Raw genomic sequence first — 14,242 nt, 5'->3', positions numbered from 1 at the left:
AGTTCATACTCTTCCTTGATGTCCCAATGCAGATAAGCTGGCCCAGTTTTAGTAATTATAATCTCTCAAACAATTGCAGCTGAACAGACAGCAGTTTGGACCCCAAAATTTCATTTCTTTCTGTGCCATATCTATCTGCTCATAACAGTCCATTTCTATTCAATGCAGCCCTGCACAAGTTCTCAGAACACAGACATAACAACAGCAAGCCTCTCACACAAACTGCTTTTACCCCAGTTCAGACAAAGCTCTTTCTTCCCCTTATAAACCAAATCTCAAAGATCTTAATTCTTACTGCATTTATGTCTTTGAACTCTTACCAGTATAGTCCATCAAGCTGTACTTACAGCATTGCAAGACATCTCTTAGGCGAAGGTTTCCAATTCTTCCACATTCTTCTCTCAAATTAGTTCCAATTTACCAAAGCCAGTCAGGTTTCTAGCAGTAATAGCCCCAGTCCTCTGGTACCAATTTACTGTTGCAGTCAACTTCTCGCTGCTGGCAGAAAGCACCCAACCAAGAGCAGCTTGTGGAAGGAAAGGGTTTATTTATGCTTACAGACTCAAGGGGAAGCTCCACGATGGCAGGGGAAAACAATGGCATGAGCAGAGGGTGGACATCACTCCCTGGCCAATATAAGGTGGATAATAGCAGCAGGAGAGTGTGCCAAACACTGGCGAGAGAAAGCTAGCTATAATACCCATAATCCCACCCCAACAATACACTGCCACCAGAAGGCTCTAACTCCCAAATTGCCAACAGCTGGGGTCTTAGCATTCAGAACACATAAGTTTAGGGGGACACATGAAGCAAACCACCACACCAACCCAGCAAGATTCTTTTGGTACAGAATTGATTTGGCTATTTGGGTTCTTCTGTGTTTCCTTACGAATTTTAAGGGTTGTTTTTTTTTTTCTATTTCTGTAAAGAATGGTGCTTGAACTTGGATTATATTGAAATTTAAGATTGCTTTTGGTAGAATGATCATTATCATAATGCTATTTTTTTTTTGATCTAAGATCATGGGAGATCATTCCATCTTCTGGTATCTTCAATTTCTTCAGTGTTTTAAAGTTTTCATTGTCAAGGTCTTTGACTTCTTTGGTTAGGTTTATTCCAAGGTATTTTATGAAGCTATTATAAATGGGATTGTTTCCCTGATTTCCTTTTCCATACATCTGCCAATGATATAAAAGAAGGCTGCTAATTCTATGTTAATTTTGTGTCCTACCACTTTGCTGAAAGTGTTTAACAACTCAGAGAGGTTTTCTTTTCTTTTTTTTTTTATTGGTGGAGAATATTTGCAGTCCCTTATATATGGAATCATCTGTGAATAAGGATACCTTAACTTATATCCTTTTTATTTCCTTCTCTTGTCTTATTTCTTTAAGATTTCAAATACTATGTTGAATAGGAGTAGAGAAAGTAGATACCTTTGTCTTGTCCCTTACCTTAGTTGGAATGTTTCAAGTTTTTTTCCATTTACCATGATGATGGCTACAACCTTGTTGTATATAGCATTTATTATGTTAAGATATATTCTCCAGGGCCTTTTAATGAAGGCATGTTGGATTTTGTCAAAAGCTATTTCTTCATCAAGTGAGATTGTCACGCGCTTGAGTCTATTTATGTAATAAATTACATTTATGGATTTTTATATACTGAATTATCCCTTCGTCTGTGGAATGGAGCCCACTTGACCATAGCATATGACTTTCTTGATGTGTTCCTGAATTCAGTTTGCAGATATTTTATTGAGATATTTTTGAGTCTGTGTTTATCAGGAAGATTGGTCTATGACTTTTTGTTGTTATTGTTTCTTTATCTGACTTTGGTATCAGAGTAATACTGGCTTTATAGGTATAGTTTAGAAGTAGTCCTACTCTTTCAATTTTATGGGATACTTGAAGAACTATAGGTCTTAATTCTTCCTTAAAGATATGGTAGAATTCTGTAGTGGATCCATCTGAACCAGAGATTCTTTTGGGGGGGGGCTGAGAAATTTTAAATAACTGCTTCAGTATCATTGCTTGTTATTGATATATGTAGATAGTTACTTCATCATTGTTTAATTTTACTAGAAATTCAAACATTTCTTGGTGGAATACAGATATTTTCAAGTATATACTTATGAATTTTATTGGTATGTTATTATATTGTCTCTATTTTCACATCTGGATTTTTTAACTTGGGTCTTCTTTCTTTTGGTTAGATCGGCTAAGTGTCTGCTAATCTCATTTTTTTAATTTTTTAATTTTTATTAACATTTTCCATGATTATAAAAAAAATATCCCATGGTAATTCCTTCCCCCACACATACTTTCCCCTTTGAAATTCCATTCTCCATCATATTACCTCCCCATCTCAATCATTGTACTTACATATATACAACATCAACCTATTAAGTACCCTCCTCCCTTCCTTTCTCTTCCCTTTATGTCTCCTTTTGAACTTACTGGCCTCTGCTACTAAGTATTTTCCTTCTCACACAGAAGCCCAATCATCTGTAGCTAGGATCCACATATGAAAGAGAACATGTGGCACTTGGCTTTCTGGGCCTGGGTTACCTGACTTAGTATAATCCTTTCCAGGTCCATCCATTTTTCTGCAAATTTCATAACTTCATTTTTCTTTACCGCTGAGTAGAACTCCATTGTATAAATGTGCCACATCTTCATTATCCACTCATCAGTTGAGGGACATCGAGACTGGTTCCATTTCCCAGCTATTATAAATTAAGCAGCAATAAACATGGTTGAGCAAGTACTTCTAAGGAAATGAGATGAGTCCTTCAGATATATGCCTAGGAGTGTTATAGCTGGGCTAATCTCATTTATTTTTATCAAAGAACCAACTCCTTCTTTTATCGTTTCTTTATATTTTTTTTCTTTTCTATTTCATTAATTCCTGCCCTGATCTTAATTATTTCTCCCATCTGCTGTCTTTGTGTTTGGTTTATTCTTATTTTTCCAAGGTCATAGGGTGTATCATTAGTTATTTATTTCAGATCTTTCTGATTTTTGGATATAGGTACTTAGAGCTATAAAGTTTTCCTCTCAGGAATACTTCCATTGTATCCCATAGGTCTTAGTATGTTGTATTTTCATTTTTATTCAGTTCTAGGAACTTTAAAATTTTTTTCTTGATTGTTTCAGGGATTGTTTCTGTCATTTAAAACCATATTGCTTATTCTCCATGACCTGATGTATTTACTTTATATTGGTATTGATTTCTAGTTTTATCCCACTGCAGTAAGATATACTACAAGAAGTTATTTCAGTTTATATTTGTTAAGACTTGCTTTGTGTCCTAATATGCCTATTTTAGACTAGGTCCCATGTACTGCTGAGAAAAATGTGTGTTCTCCATTGTTTGGCTAAAATATTCTGTGAATGTTTGTTTATTTTTTGCCAAGGTGACCTGTCTATTGGTGAGAGTGGGGTATTGATGTCACCCACTATAATTGTGTTGAGGTTAATCTCTAACTTTACATCTAGTAGCACTTTTTATGAAATTATGTACATCTGTGTTTAATGTTTAGAACTTTATTGCTTTATTGATAAATTGCATCTTTAGTCAGTATGAAGGGGCCTTTATCTCTCCTGACTTTTTGTTGGTTTTTAGAGATAGGGTCTCACTCTAGCCCAGGGTGACCTGCAATTCACTATATCGTCTCAAGGTGGCCTCCAACTCACAGCGATCCTCCTACCTCTGCCTCCTGAGTTCTGAGATAAAAGACATATGCCACCACAAACAGCATTCTCCTGATTAATTTTACTTTGAAGTCTATTTTGTCAGATGCCAGGATAGCAATGTTTGCTTGTTTCCTGGTTCAAAATGCTTGAAATATCTTTTTCCTATCCTTTTATACTAAGATAGTATCTGTCTTATGTGGTGAGGTGGGTTTCTTGGAGACAGCAAAGAGATGAATTTTGTCTTCTAATTCACTCTGCTTATCTATATCTTTTTTGTTTTTGTTTTTGTTTTTGTTTTTCGATGTAGGGTTTCACTCTAGCTCAGGCTGACCTGGAATTCACTATGTATTCTCAGGATGGCCTCGAACTCATGGCGATCCTCCTACCTCTGCCTCCCAAGTGCTGGGACTAAAGGCATGTGCCAACACACCCAGCTAATCTATATCTTTCGATTGGGGAATTTAGACCATTAATATTCAGGCTTATTAGTGAGGGGTATATTCTGATTCCTGTCATTTTGTAGTGTTTGCTATTTTCTTAGTCCTTGGTTGCTTATAAACTATCCTACCATTATTTATCTTTTCTATGTTTATCCTTTTCCTACCTTTGAAGTATTCCTTCCAGCATCCTATGTAGAGCTGATTTGGTGATCATAAATTCCTGAGTCTACTTTTTATCATGTAAATGTTTTCTTTCCTTTAACAACTTTGTCAGGTATACCTAATTTCAAGTTATATTACAGAGGTATAGTAATAAAAACAACATTGTTTTGGCATAAAAGCAAGCAGATAAATTAATATAATAGGGTAGAGAACACAGATATCCAGCCACATAACTAAAGCCACATGATTTTTCATGAAGATGCCAAAAACAGTCATTGGAGAACATGCAACATTGTTAAGAGATAGGAAAACTGGTTGTACACATGTCAAAGAATGAAGCTAGACTGTTATCTTTCACTCTGTATAAAAATCAACTCAAAATGGATTAAAAACCTCTATGTAAGCCTCAAAACTCTGAAACTGATAAAGGAAAGCTTAGAGAATATCATATAACATATAGTAAGAATTTTCTTGATAGGATTCCAGTTGCTCTGGAAATGAGATAAATAATTGACAGATGTGAACACATGAAATTAAAAAGCTTTTGTACAGCACAAAAATTAGTCAATCAAGTATACATGTAGCCTACAGAATGGGAAAAATACTGACAACTGTACATCTGACAAAGGATTAATATCTAGACCACACAAATAACTCAAAAAAAAAAAAAAACTAAACATCAAGAAAACAAGCAATTCAATCTAAAAAGAGCAATGGAACTAAACAGGGAGTTCACAGAACAAGAAATTAAAATGACAAATAAATATTTTTAAAGGTGTTCAACATTCTTAGCCATCAGGAAAATGCAAATTAAAAGTCCTTTGAGATTATATCTCAGGCTGGACAGAATGGCTATTATCAAAAACTTTGACAAGAAATGCTGGTTAGGGTGTGGAAAAAGAGGGACCCTTAATCATGGTGATAGGAATGCAAGCTGGTATATCCATTATGGAAATCAGTGTGAATGTTTCTCAAAAGGTAAAAATAGAACTATTTTATGGCATAGCTATACCAGTTTAGGGTACATACCCTATAGGCTCGAAATTCTACCTAAGACACACTTGTTCACCCATGTTTATTACTGGTGTATTAACAATAGCTAGGAAATGAAGTGAGCCTAGATACCCATCAACTGATAAATGTCTTATGAAAATATGGTACATAAACCCAATGGAGTTTAATTCAGCTGTAAAGAAAAATGCAGTTTGCAGGAAAATGGATGAAAATGAGAAAGGTCATGGTGATATAACACCAGGTCAGAAACACAAATACCACATGCTGTATCTCTTGCATCCCAGTTTTGAGTTTCCACATTAATGGCTATAAATCAAAGTGTCTATGCAGGCCAAGAAGCTAGAAAGAGGCTATGTAGTGGTGGGGAAGAGTTGGGGGGGATAGTAGAAGACATGAGACTTGAGGCAGGTAGTAGTGGGAGGGAAATATTTAAGCAGAAATAGGGTTGGGAATGAGGGAGAGAAGGGGTAGTGGGAAGATGAATCTAAAGATATATGAATAAGCCATATGAAAATCTACTTGGTAAGCCAATTCAAATATAAATCTTTTTTTAAGTGTTTAAATATAGATTCTCATGTGAGTGCATAAAACTGCTCCCAGAAGCTAAGTTTATAAATCATAAATTCTAGTGTCAAGAATGAAATGCCTCACAATGAATTGTTGGTCAGGAAGACTACAGGGGCCTTTAAAGCAATGTAGGCTATCAACATTGCTTTTGGTTTCCCATCAAATTTTGCTGGTATGTTCTTATTGCTCAAGAAACCACGTATTTTGGTTGCAGGGCTTAGAGACACTAAGCTAGAAGCTTCCTCCCTACTAGGTAGCTTTGTTTGTATCGGGGGTATTATGCAAGCTGCTGGGCGATAAAAACCATCAATAGTCCTATTCAGATATAGACTCTGTGTATTCCACAACAGACCTGCCAGGCACAATATGTCCAGTGCTGCAGTAGTGCTGCTTAATTTTATGGGAGTAATCAACTGCTTCCTTATTGGATTTAAGGCCCACTCCACAGAGGGATTTCATTCCTGGCCAAAACCTGTGGCTAGAGATATAGATACTAGGGTGGAACCTACTACTGTAGCTGACTATGTCAGACTGCCTTTTAAATATCTATATTTGTTCCCATAGATTGATACTGCTTGAAGCCATAATCACAGAAGTTTCTTACTATAATGCAAACATTAATAGCTGACAAAATTGCCAAGAATAAGTGACTACTGTTTGTTCAGCTTCAAGCAGGATATCTAAACCACCCCATCCAAAGTTCAGGGAACCTCATGAAAAAGGAAGAAAGAGTGTAAGAGCAGGTGGGTGGGGAGGAAAGCTGTGAAATGCTGTGTTCTGGATTTGACATGACCATTATACTATACTCATGAACTGTGGCTTCCAGCACAAAATTGAGCCTGTCAATACTTCACCTGATGGAAGAAGGATACATGAGACCCCAGACCTCCCAGAGTAGCTAATGGCATCTAAGAGTTGCTGGGGTGGGGATCAGGTTCATCAGTAGTGTAGCCACTGTTAATTTACCCACTCCACAGTAAATAATCTTCCACCTACAATCATGCAAGCAACCCTAATTTAACTGAAGGGTTTAAAAAGGCATGAAAGGAAGAAGAAGGGTGTTAATGGAAGGAAAAAGGAATAAATTGGGGTAACTGGGGGAATAAGATTAAAATATATGCATGTGTGAAATGGTCTAAAATGAAAAAAAAATTTTAAAATGCACACAAATAATTATCAAAATAACTGCTAACAGGCTGGGCGTGGTGGCACATGCCTTTCTTTAATCCCAGCACTTGGGAGATGACTTAGGAGGATCACCATGTGGTTCAAGGCCATCCTGAGGCTACATAATAAATTTCAAGTCAGCCCGGGCTAGAACAACAGCCTACCTCAAATAATAATAACAGTTTGGAACACACAGGTCCATGAAAGTTTATTGAATGGTACACTGCAGATACCTGTCTCTATGTACCTGAAAAAGAGGACAGAAATCTTTTGTTGTGCACACATGCACGAGTATATACCATGGCACCCATGTGGAGGTCTGAGGACAATACCAGATGTCAGTCCTTGCTTTTCACATTAAGTCAGGGCCTTTCTCATTGTTCACTACTGTGTTTCTGAGGGTAGCTGTTGAACATGCTTCCACAAAATTTTCCTATTTCTGTTTCCCATCTCACTATAGGCATGCTGGGATTACAGACACCTGCTGCAGTGTTTACCTTGTTTCAAAACATGGGTTCTGATGATTTTATGCACTGACCCACCTCCCCAGCCTTCAAGAATTGAAGTATTTGTTGAAGTGTTTAGGGGTGAAGTGACTGGTGTTAGCTACTCTGCTATTTACTTTGAAATAAGTGAAAACTGATATGACTTGGTAGATGAATAATTGGATCAACAGTGGTAAAGATATACAGTAAGCTGTTAACAACTTCATAGTCTGAGTGGTAGGTACAGTTCTGTCAAACGTTCCACATATGTGGAATTTTTCATAGTTTACTATGTGAGAAACATTTTGAGAAAGACTAAACCTACTTTGAAACTGAGAACTTTTTAGTTTACTTTTCTGTTGTCCATTTGGGTTATTTTGACTTGGCACATTATTTTTTTCTTGATACTTTTCATGTCTTGAAGTGAAATTGTTCTGGGCCCAGAGGTTTTATTGACCTTAGAAACATATTTCTCTTTAAATAAATAGTCTTGGAAAAAATTTAAAGTAGCAGACAGATTTATATTGTTTTAACTGTTATTTAATAATAGTAGCAGAAAACCTTTTCGAAAATTTGTTTATATCAGAGAGTTTGTTTGAGAAAGTAGAAATGTTCAATGTTTAAATATATGATTATCAACCTGATTTTTAGATACCAACTCAATTACTAAACTAACTAAATGAAAAAAAAGATCAAATACCGTTCTGAAGACAGAACATAATTCATTAGTGTAAAAACTTTAACCAAATGCTATTTTTTAAAAAATTATATGGTAAATATAATTGAGTTTAAAAAGTGACTAGGGTGGGCTGGAGAGATAGCTTAGCGGTTAAGCGCTTGCCTGTGAAGCCTAAGGACCCCGGTTTGAGGCTCGGTTCCCCAGGTCCCACGTTAGCTAGATGCACAAGGGGGCGCACGCGTCTGGAGTTCATTTGCAGAGGCTGGAAGCCCTGGCGCACCCATTCTCTCTCTATCCCTCTATCTGTCTTTCTCTCTGTGTCTGTCGCTCTCAAATAAATAAATAAATAAATAAATAAATAAATAAATAAATAAATAAAATTTTTTTAAGAAGTGACTAGGGAAAAAGGTGACAAGAAACCAGATATCAAGGCATTACCAAATGCAAATTATTCATTGCTGAGAGTAGTGGAGTAGTGGAGGCTCATGAACCTATAGTTTTTCAAATTTAAAGACTCATGTCTGCGGGCAGAATTATTGTAAAGTCATGAGATAGCTAGGGTAAAAACACTTTGGGAGTTATAAGCTACTGTACATGTGTTACTATAATGGGAAATTCCATTATGTCTTTATCTTGGTTTAGTGGCTCATACCTATAATCCCATATCTTGGAACACTGAGGCAGGAGGATCAGGAGTTCAAGGCCAGTGTGGTCTAAAGAATGAGGCCCTGTGTCAAAATATAATTGTTTTCTATAGTCTTTTGTTCTAATAATTTACTCTCAATTCTCCATAATTTTCTGAAAAATCATCTAAATCAAGTACCTTTTGGTGAAGTATTTTTTTTGTACAAATTACTCTACAAAGTTCAGCCTACACTACCAAGGCAAATCAGATACCTACAGTTCTGCCAATTAAAGAAACTGTATTTGTTGATTGGTTATTTTTTTAATGCAGTTATAAACTTATTTAGTCATTTATGTAGAAAAGCTTCATTTTGAGTCTTTCAGAAAAATGAATAGTTCTTTCCTACAAGACAGTATTGATCTATACAATGAGATCTAGTAACAACTTAATCATGTTTGTGTGTATATTAATGATCACTATTGTCTGTGCTTAAAATCTGAAACAAATAGTGTTTTTATTTGTTTGTAATTGAAAAAAATATGAGCCATTTATATGGGCTTGATGTTAAACTAAAGATATTAGTTATACAAAATTTTATCTGACCAAGAATTTGTTCTGTGGTTCTGTTGGCCATACCCAGAGAAAGAAATACCTAGAATGGGTGCTTTAAATGATGGTATTTAAATGATCTGGAGTATTACTCAGTGATAGAGTGTTTGCCTGCCAAGAGTGAGGTCCTGAGATCCATCTCCAGCACTACAACCAAGAAAAAAATAATAATAAATGGTTAAGGGTGAAGAAAAATTTTTATAATTGAGCCCAAAACATCTTTATTCAGTTTGAAAGATGAAATAGAAATGAAATGAAAGCTGTAACTTTCCTACTTAATGATAAAAACTTAAAATTAGGACCATGTTTCCAAAGCTGGTAATAAGGCAAACTGAATACAACTTGGAAAGTGCTTCTTTACACAATTCAAACCACGGAATTAATCCCATTTTACATGGAAAGACTATAAGCCAATTCAAAAGAGGTATCAGGTCAAGAGGTTTAACAGACCTTTAGAGACTTTGAGTATTCAGGCTAACTGATACCTTGGATCTTTCCAGAAAGGTATCTATCCAGTGGGTCCATGAGCAGATTCACCCCCTTAGTTAAGGTGCTAAACTCTTGCTTATTTCCCTCCTCCCCAACGCTGCCCAGCTCCTCCCTAGGCAATCAGTTTGTATATCACTTTGTGTTCTTTCTTTGCTGTATTGTGTACTTCAAGATGTAGCGTTCCTCTTCACATATTAACCTGAGAGCCCCTTCCTCAAGGCCAGAGATCATATGTCTGTCTTCTCTGAAGCCCCTCCCTAGTGCCTGACAAAAAGCAGGAACACTCAGTAAGAAACTTGATTATGGTCTAACTTAATAGGGTGAACTTCTTTTCCAATGTCCATATCTATGCATAAATCATATAGCATACCCAATTAATATAGCAAACCAGACAAAGACTTGGGAGCCGCACAAATGCAGGGTTGAGTACCACTTCCTACTTGGAACCTTCCTGGACTGCTTGGAACCTCAGCTTCCTATCTAGAAAGGTGGGATATTATATCTGCCTTACTGTGTTGGTCTGAAGATGTGTCTGGCAAATAATAGACATCCAAGAATTAGCAGCTGCTACTATTATGAATACTTAATGACTTAATTAACATAGTGCATAATTCATGGATGTTAAAGAATGAATAACATATAGACCTGCCTAAAGGATTGTATAGCTCCAAAAAAGTAAAGATATATCCACATAAGTAAGACATGGAATGTGTTGATTGGACAAGAATGACACAAGAGCACTTGGGAAATTCCCAAACCAAGGATGCATCCCTGGTCAGGTATACAGGTATAGCCAAATTTGTTTCCTAATCATCAGCCTGGCCATCTTGGTATCTCTTAATGCATGATTGCATTATTTTAATATTATTAATAAAGCACTACATGGATTACACATCAACGCAAGTGACACTATATAGAGACAATAATAAACCAGACAAAGTTCTACTAAGATCACTGAATGAAAGTGATAATTGGGCTTTTGTGTTATCTGTTGACTTAAGTATATAAAAAAAAATCTTACTTCATTGGTATCTTCATTATCATAGTTTTGTAATTCTAGCAGTTTAGAACTGGTTTTAATAAGTTGATACCCCCTATGTCATTTAATTCTGCTATTGATTTTGTGCTGGAGGCAGGGATCCAGAGGAACATTTAGGATAATTCTTCCAATAAGGGATGGAGAAAGTTGGCTGTTGCCTAATTTATAGATTTTTTTTTTTCTGCTTAGCAAATTTAAAATCCTGAGAGCAGGTAGAAAGAAATAGATTAGTTTAATACAACCTTAAGAGTAGCAGGGGAAACTGGGCATGGTTGTGTGTGCCATTAATCCCAGCATTTGGGAGGCAGAGGTAGGAGGATCACTGTAAGTTTGAGGCCACCTCAAGACCACATAGTGAATTCCAGGTCAGCCTGGGCTAGAGCGAGACCCTACCATGAAGAAAAAAAAGAGAATAGCAAGGAAGATGAGGACTGATTTTTCTACCTAGTAGTATCTTGTGCCCACTAAATACCTACTTAATTTTTCCAGAGAAATACTGGCAACAGCCTGACAGGTATAATTATCCAAAATTTAAAATCGTCAAGTTACTTCTCAACAGATGAATGCTCAAATTAGCAATGGACTACTACCCAGCAATAAAAAGGAACAAAGTACTAATATACACAGCAACCTCGGTGAATCTCTAGAGAATTAATATGGGGGAATGTCAACCCCAAAGATTAAAATTCTTCAAAAAACAATTTTCATTCAGCTTTTTATTTTGCTATGAGGATATCCTATAATTTATGTAATCATTGTGTATGAGATTTTCTTCTATTTATATGATAAATAACATTATACATGAACCTGCTATTTTTTTCCTTAGGGTAGGTTTTGCAAATGGAATTACCAAATTGAAGTACAAGATTTACATTCTTACCAATAAAAGCATGATAGTGGGCTGGAGAGATGGCTTAGCGGTTAAGCCCTTGCCTGTGAAGCCTAAGGACCCCGGTTCGAGGCTCAACTCCCCAGGACCCATGTTAGCCAGATGCACAAGGGGGCACATGCATCTGGAGTTTGTTTGCAGTGGCTGGAAGCCCTGGCGCACCCATTCTCTCTCTCACTATCTGCCTCTTTCTCTGTCACTCTCAAATAAATAAATAAAAATGAACAAAAAAATAAAAAAAAGAAAGCATGATAGTAGATTAAGTCTAAGACAAGAATTAAAATTGGCTACAGAAGAACATTGTGTCTTTATGTAAAACAGTGTTTCTCAATCCCAACTCTACTAACATTGTTTCTACCCCCTGCTGTTGTGACAACTAAAGCTATCTCAGGACTCTTAAGAATTGTCCACTGGGAGAGCAAAATCCCTTTGGTGGAGGACCACTATCTGAAGACTTAACCATGCAACAAAACACTTATCCTTAGACTTTCTCTGAGGTATATGAATATACGAATGATCTGACACTTCACCTCTTGGGGTCCTTTTTTATGGAATATATAAATTATATATAATGTGTATGTATTGTCTGCAGAGTAACATAGGTTAATCAGTTCTTTAAGGGTGTGTAAATAAACTTGACACTTTTCATATGTATCTTTCCAATGTAATACCTACTCAGTGTTCTGGTTATAAGGAAATGTCAAGACAGGACACCACTTCCATTCACTTTTTCCTATAAAAATGATTTGCCTTAAAATTTGATCTAGTATTTAGAAGTATCCAATTAGTATACCTACCTACCCACCCTTTGATATTTTGTCTGGATAAGGTCCCAAGAGAGTAAGAATGACTTTGATTCTCTTGACTTTGTATGTAAAGTAACCAATGGAATTGACTGAGATTTTTGGTAACTAAACATTGAGCCTTAAAAGAATCTCTAAAGCTTATTTTAAGCAGCAAGAGCTCCCAATTGAAGGATTGCACGTCTAGACGTATAGACCTATATTTGGCTGTACTGTCATTTCTTGATGGAATGCCCTTGTATAAAAGGCCCACCTGTATTGTTTAGATAATATTTCAAAATACCTTGGGGTCCTAACACTCTTACTGTCTTGCTGATGCATAACTAGCTACACCCAGATCTTTTAATCTCTTAGTTACAGGTCTTAAGACAAATAAGAGGGGCTTTGATTTACTTTGAAAAAGGAAGACATATATTAAGAACATAAATTCACTGGTATTTTGCCCTTAAATGCTATGAATTGAAACCTCTCCGTCATAAACAGTAGCCTTTCATGTTGTGATGTTCATTGTTCTTAAATACAGGTTAAAGTTACAAAGGTTAGTGTGACATTGACTGCGCACTACCAGTTTCTTTTCTGTTTGTCCCCTAAGGAGCCGTCTCTCAGGTGCTGGACAGCCTTGAAGAGATTCACGCACTTACAGACTGCAGTGAAAAAGACCTAGATTTTCTACACAGTGTTTTCCAGGATCAGCATCTTCACACACTGCTAGATGTAAGTCACATCTTTTTATTAATTGCATTTGTTCTCAGAATGCTCAGTATCTAACATATATCTTTTTAATTTATTTTTTATTGACAACTTTCCATAGTTGTAGACAATAACCCATGGTAATTCCCTCCCTCCCCTGTCTAGCATACATTTTTACTTTACAGGAATTACCAAACATCTCTTATGACAATCCTTTTTCAATTGCCTTAAATCTATGAGACATGAGAAATCATGCATCATAGATTCATGATTTAAATAAATAAAGCTTGTGTGTATTATCAATGTAGTATGACCTAGCAAAGTCATGGTGGGAAAAATTATGGGTACTTATGTTTATAAAATTATGCATACAAGTGCACAATTTTATTTTATTTTTTTGTTTTGTTTTGTTTTTTCGAGGTTGGGTCTCACTCTAGCTCAGGCTGACCTGGAATTCACTCTGTACTCTCAGGGTGGCCTTGAACTCTCGACGATCCTCCTACCTCTGCCTCCCGAGTGCTGGGATTAAAGGTGTGTGCCACCACGCCTGGCAGCTTACAAGTGCACAATTCTGATACTGAAGAATCTTTATTTCAATTAGAATAATGTATTAATCTTAACTGTGGTTACTTTTGATTGCCTTACCTTAAAACACTGTGCTTCAAACATGTATGTAGGAATGAAAAAAGCATATGCAATATTTTGCAGTGGACTATATGTACACACCCAATTATTATTTAACATCACTGGGATTCATGGGCCCTTCTCCTTAAAAGATAAGAATATATTGCATCATTAAACTTGACAGGCTTCATTGACAACAGATTAGAGCCCAAACAAAATATCTTCCTTCAGATCAATCACAGTTTAAATAAAGTGCCTTTCTCAG

At 36.2% G+C, this 14,242-nt stretch overlaps 1 protein-coding gene across 12 annotated transcripts in view; it reads left to right on the top strand.

Moving 5' to 3' along the window:
• The window catches only part of Cask (calcium/calmodulin dependent serine protein kinase), a 361,845-nt gene that overhangs the window by 276,241 nt on the left and 71,362 nt on the right, over positions 1 to 14,242 (top strand). For all 12 annotated transcript variants that reach the window (XM_045140293.1, XM_045140292.1, XM_045140290.1 and 9 more), the window contains one exon: positions 13,256 to 13,377. In XM_045140293.1, the coding sequence (XP_044996228.1) occupies positions 13,256 to 13,377 (122 nt within the window). The remainder of the gene's footprint in view (positions 1 to 13,255; positions 13,378 to 14,242) is intronic.

This window comes from Jaculus jaculus, chromosome X, assembly GCF_020740685.1.
Source record: "Jaculus jaculus isolate mJacJac1 chromosome X, mJacJac1.mat.Y.cur, whole genome shotgun sequence".
NCBI lineage: Eukaryota > Metazoa > Chordata > Mammalia > Rodentia > Dipodidae > Jaculus > Jaculus jaculus.
This window is presented reverse-complemented; position numbering and strand designations above follow the sequence as displayed.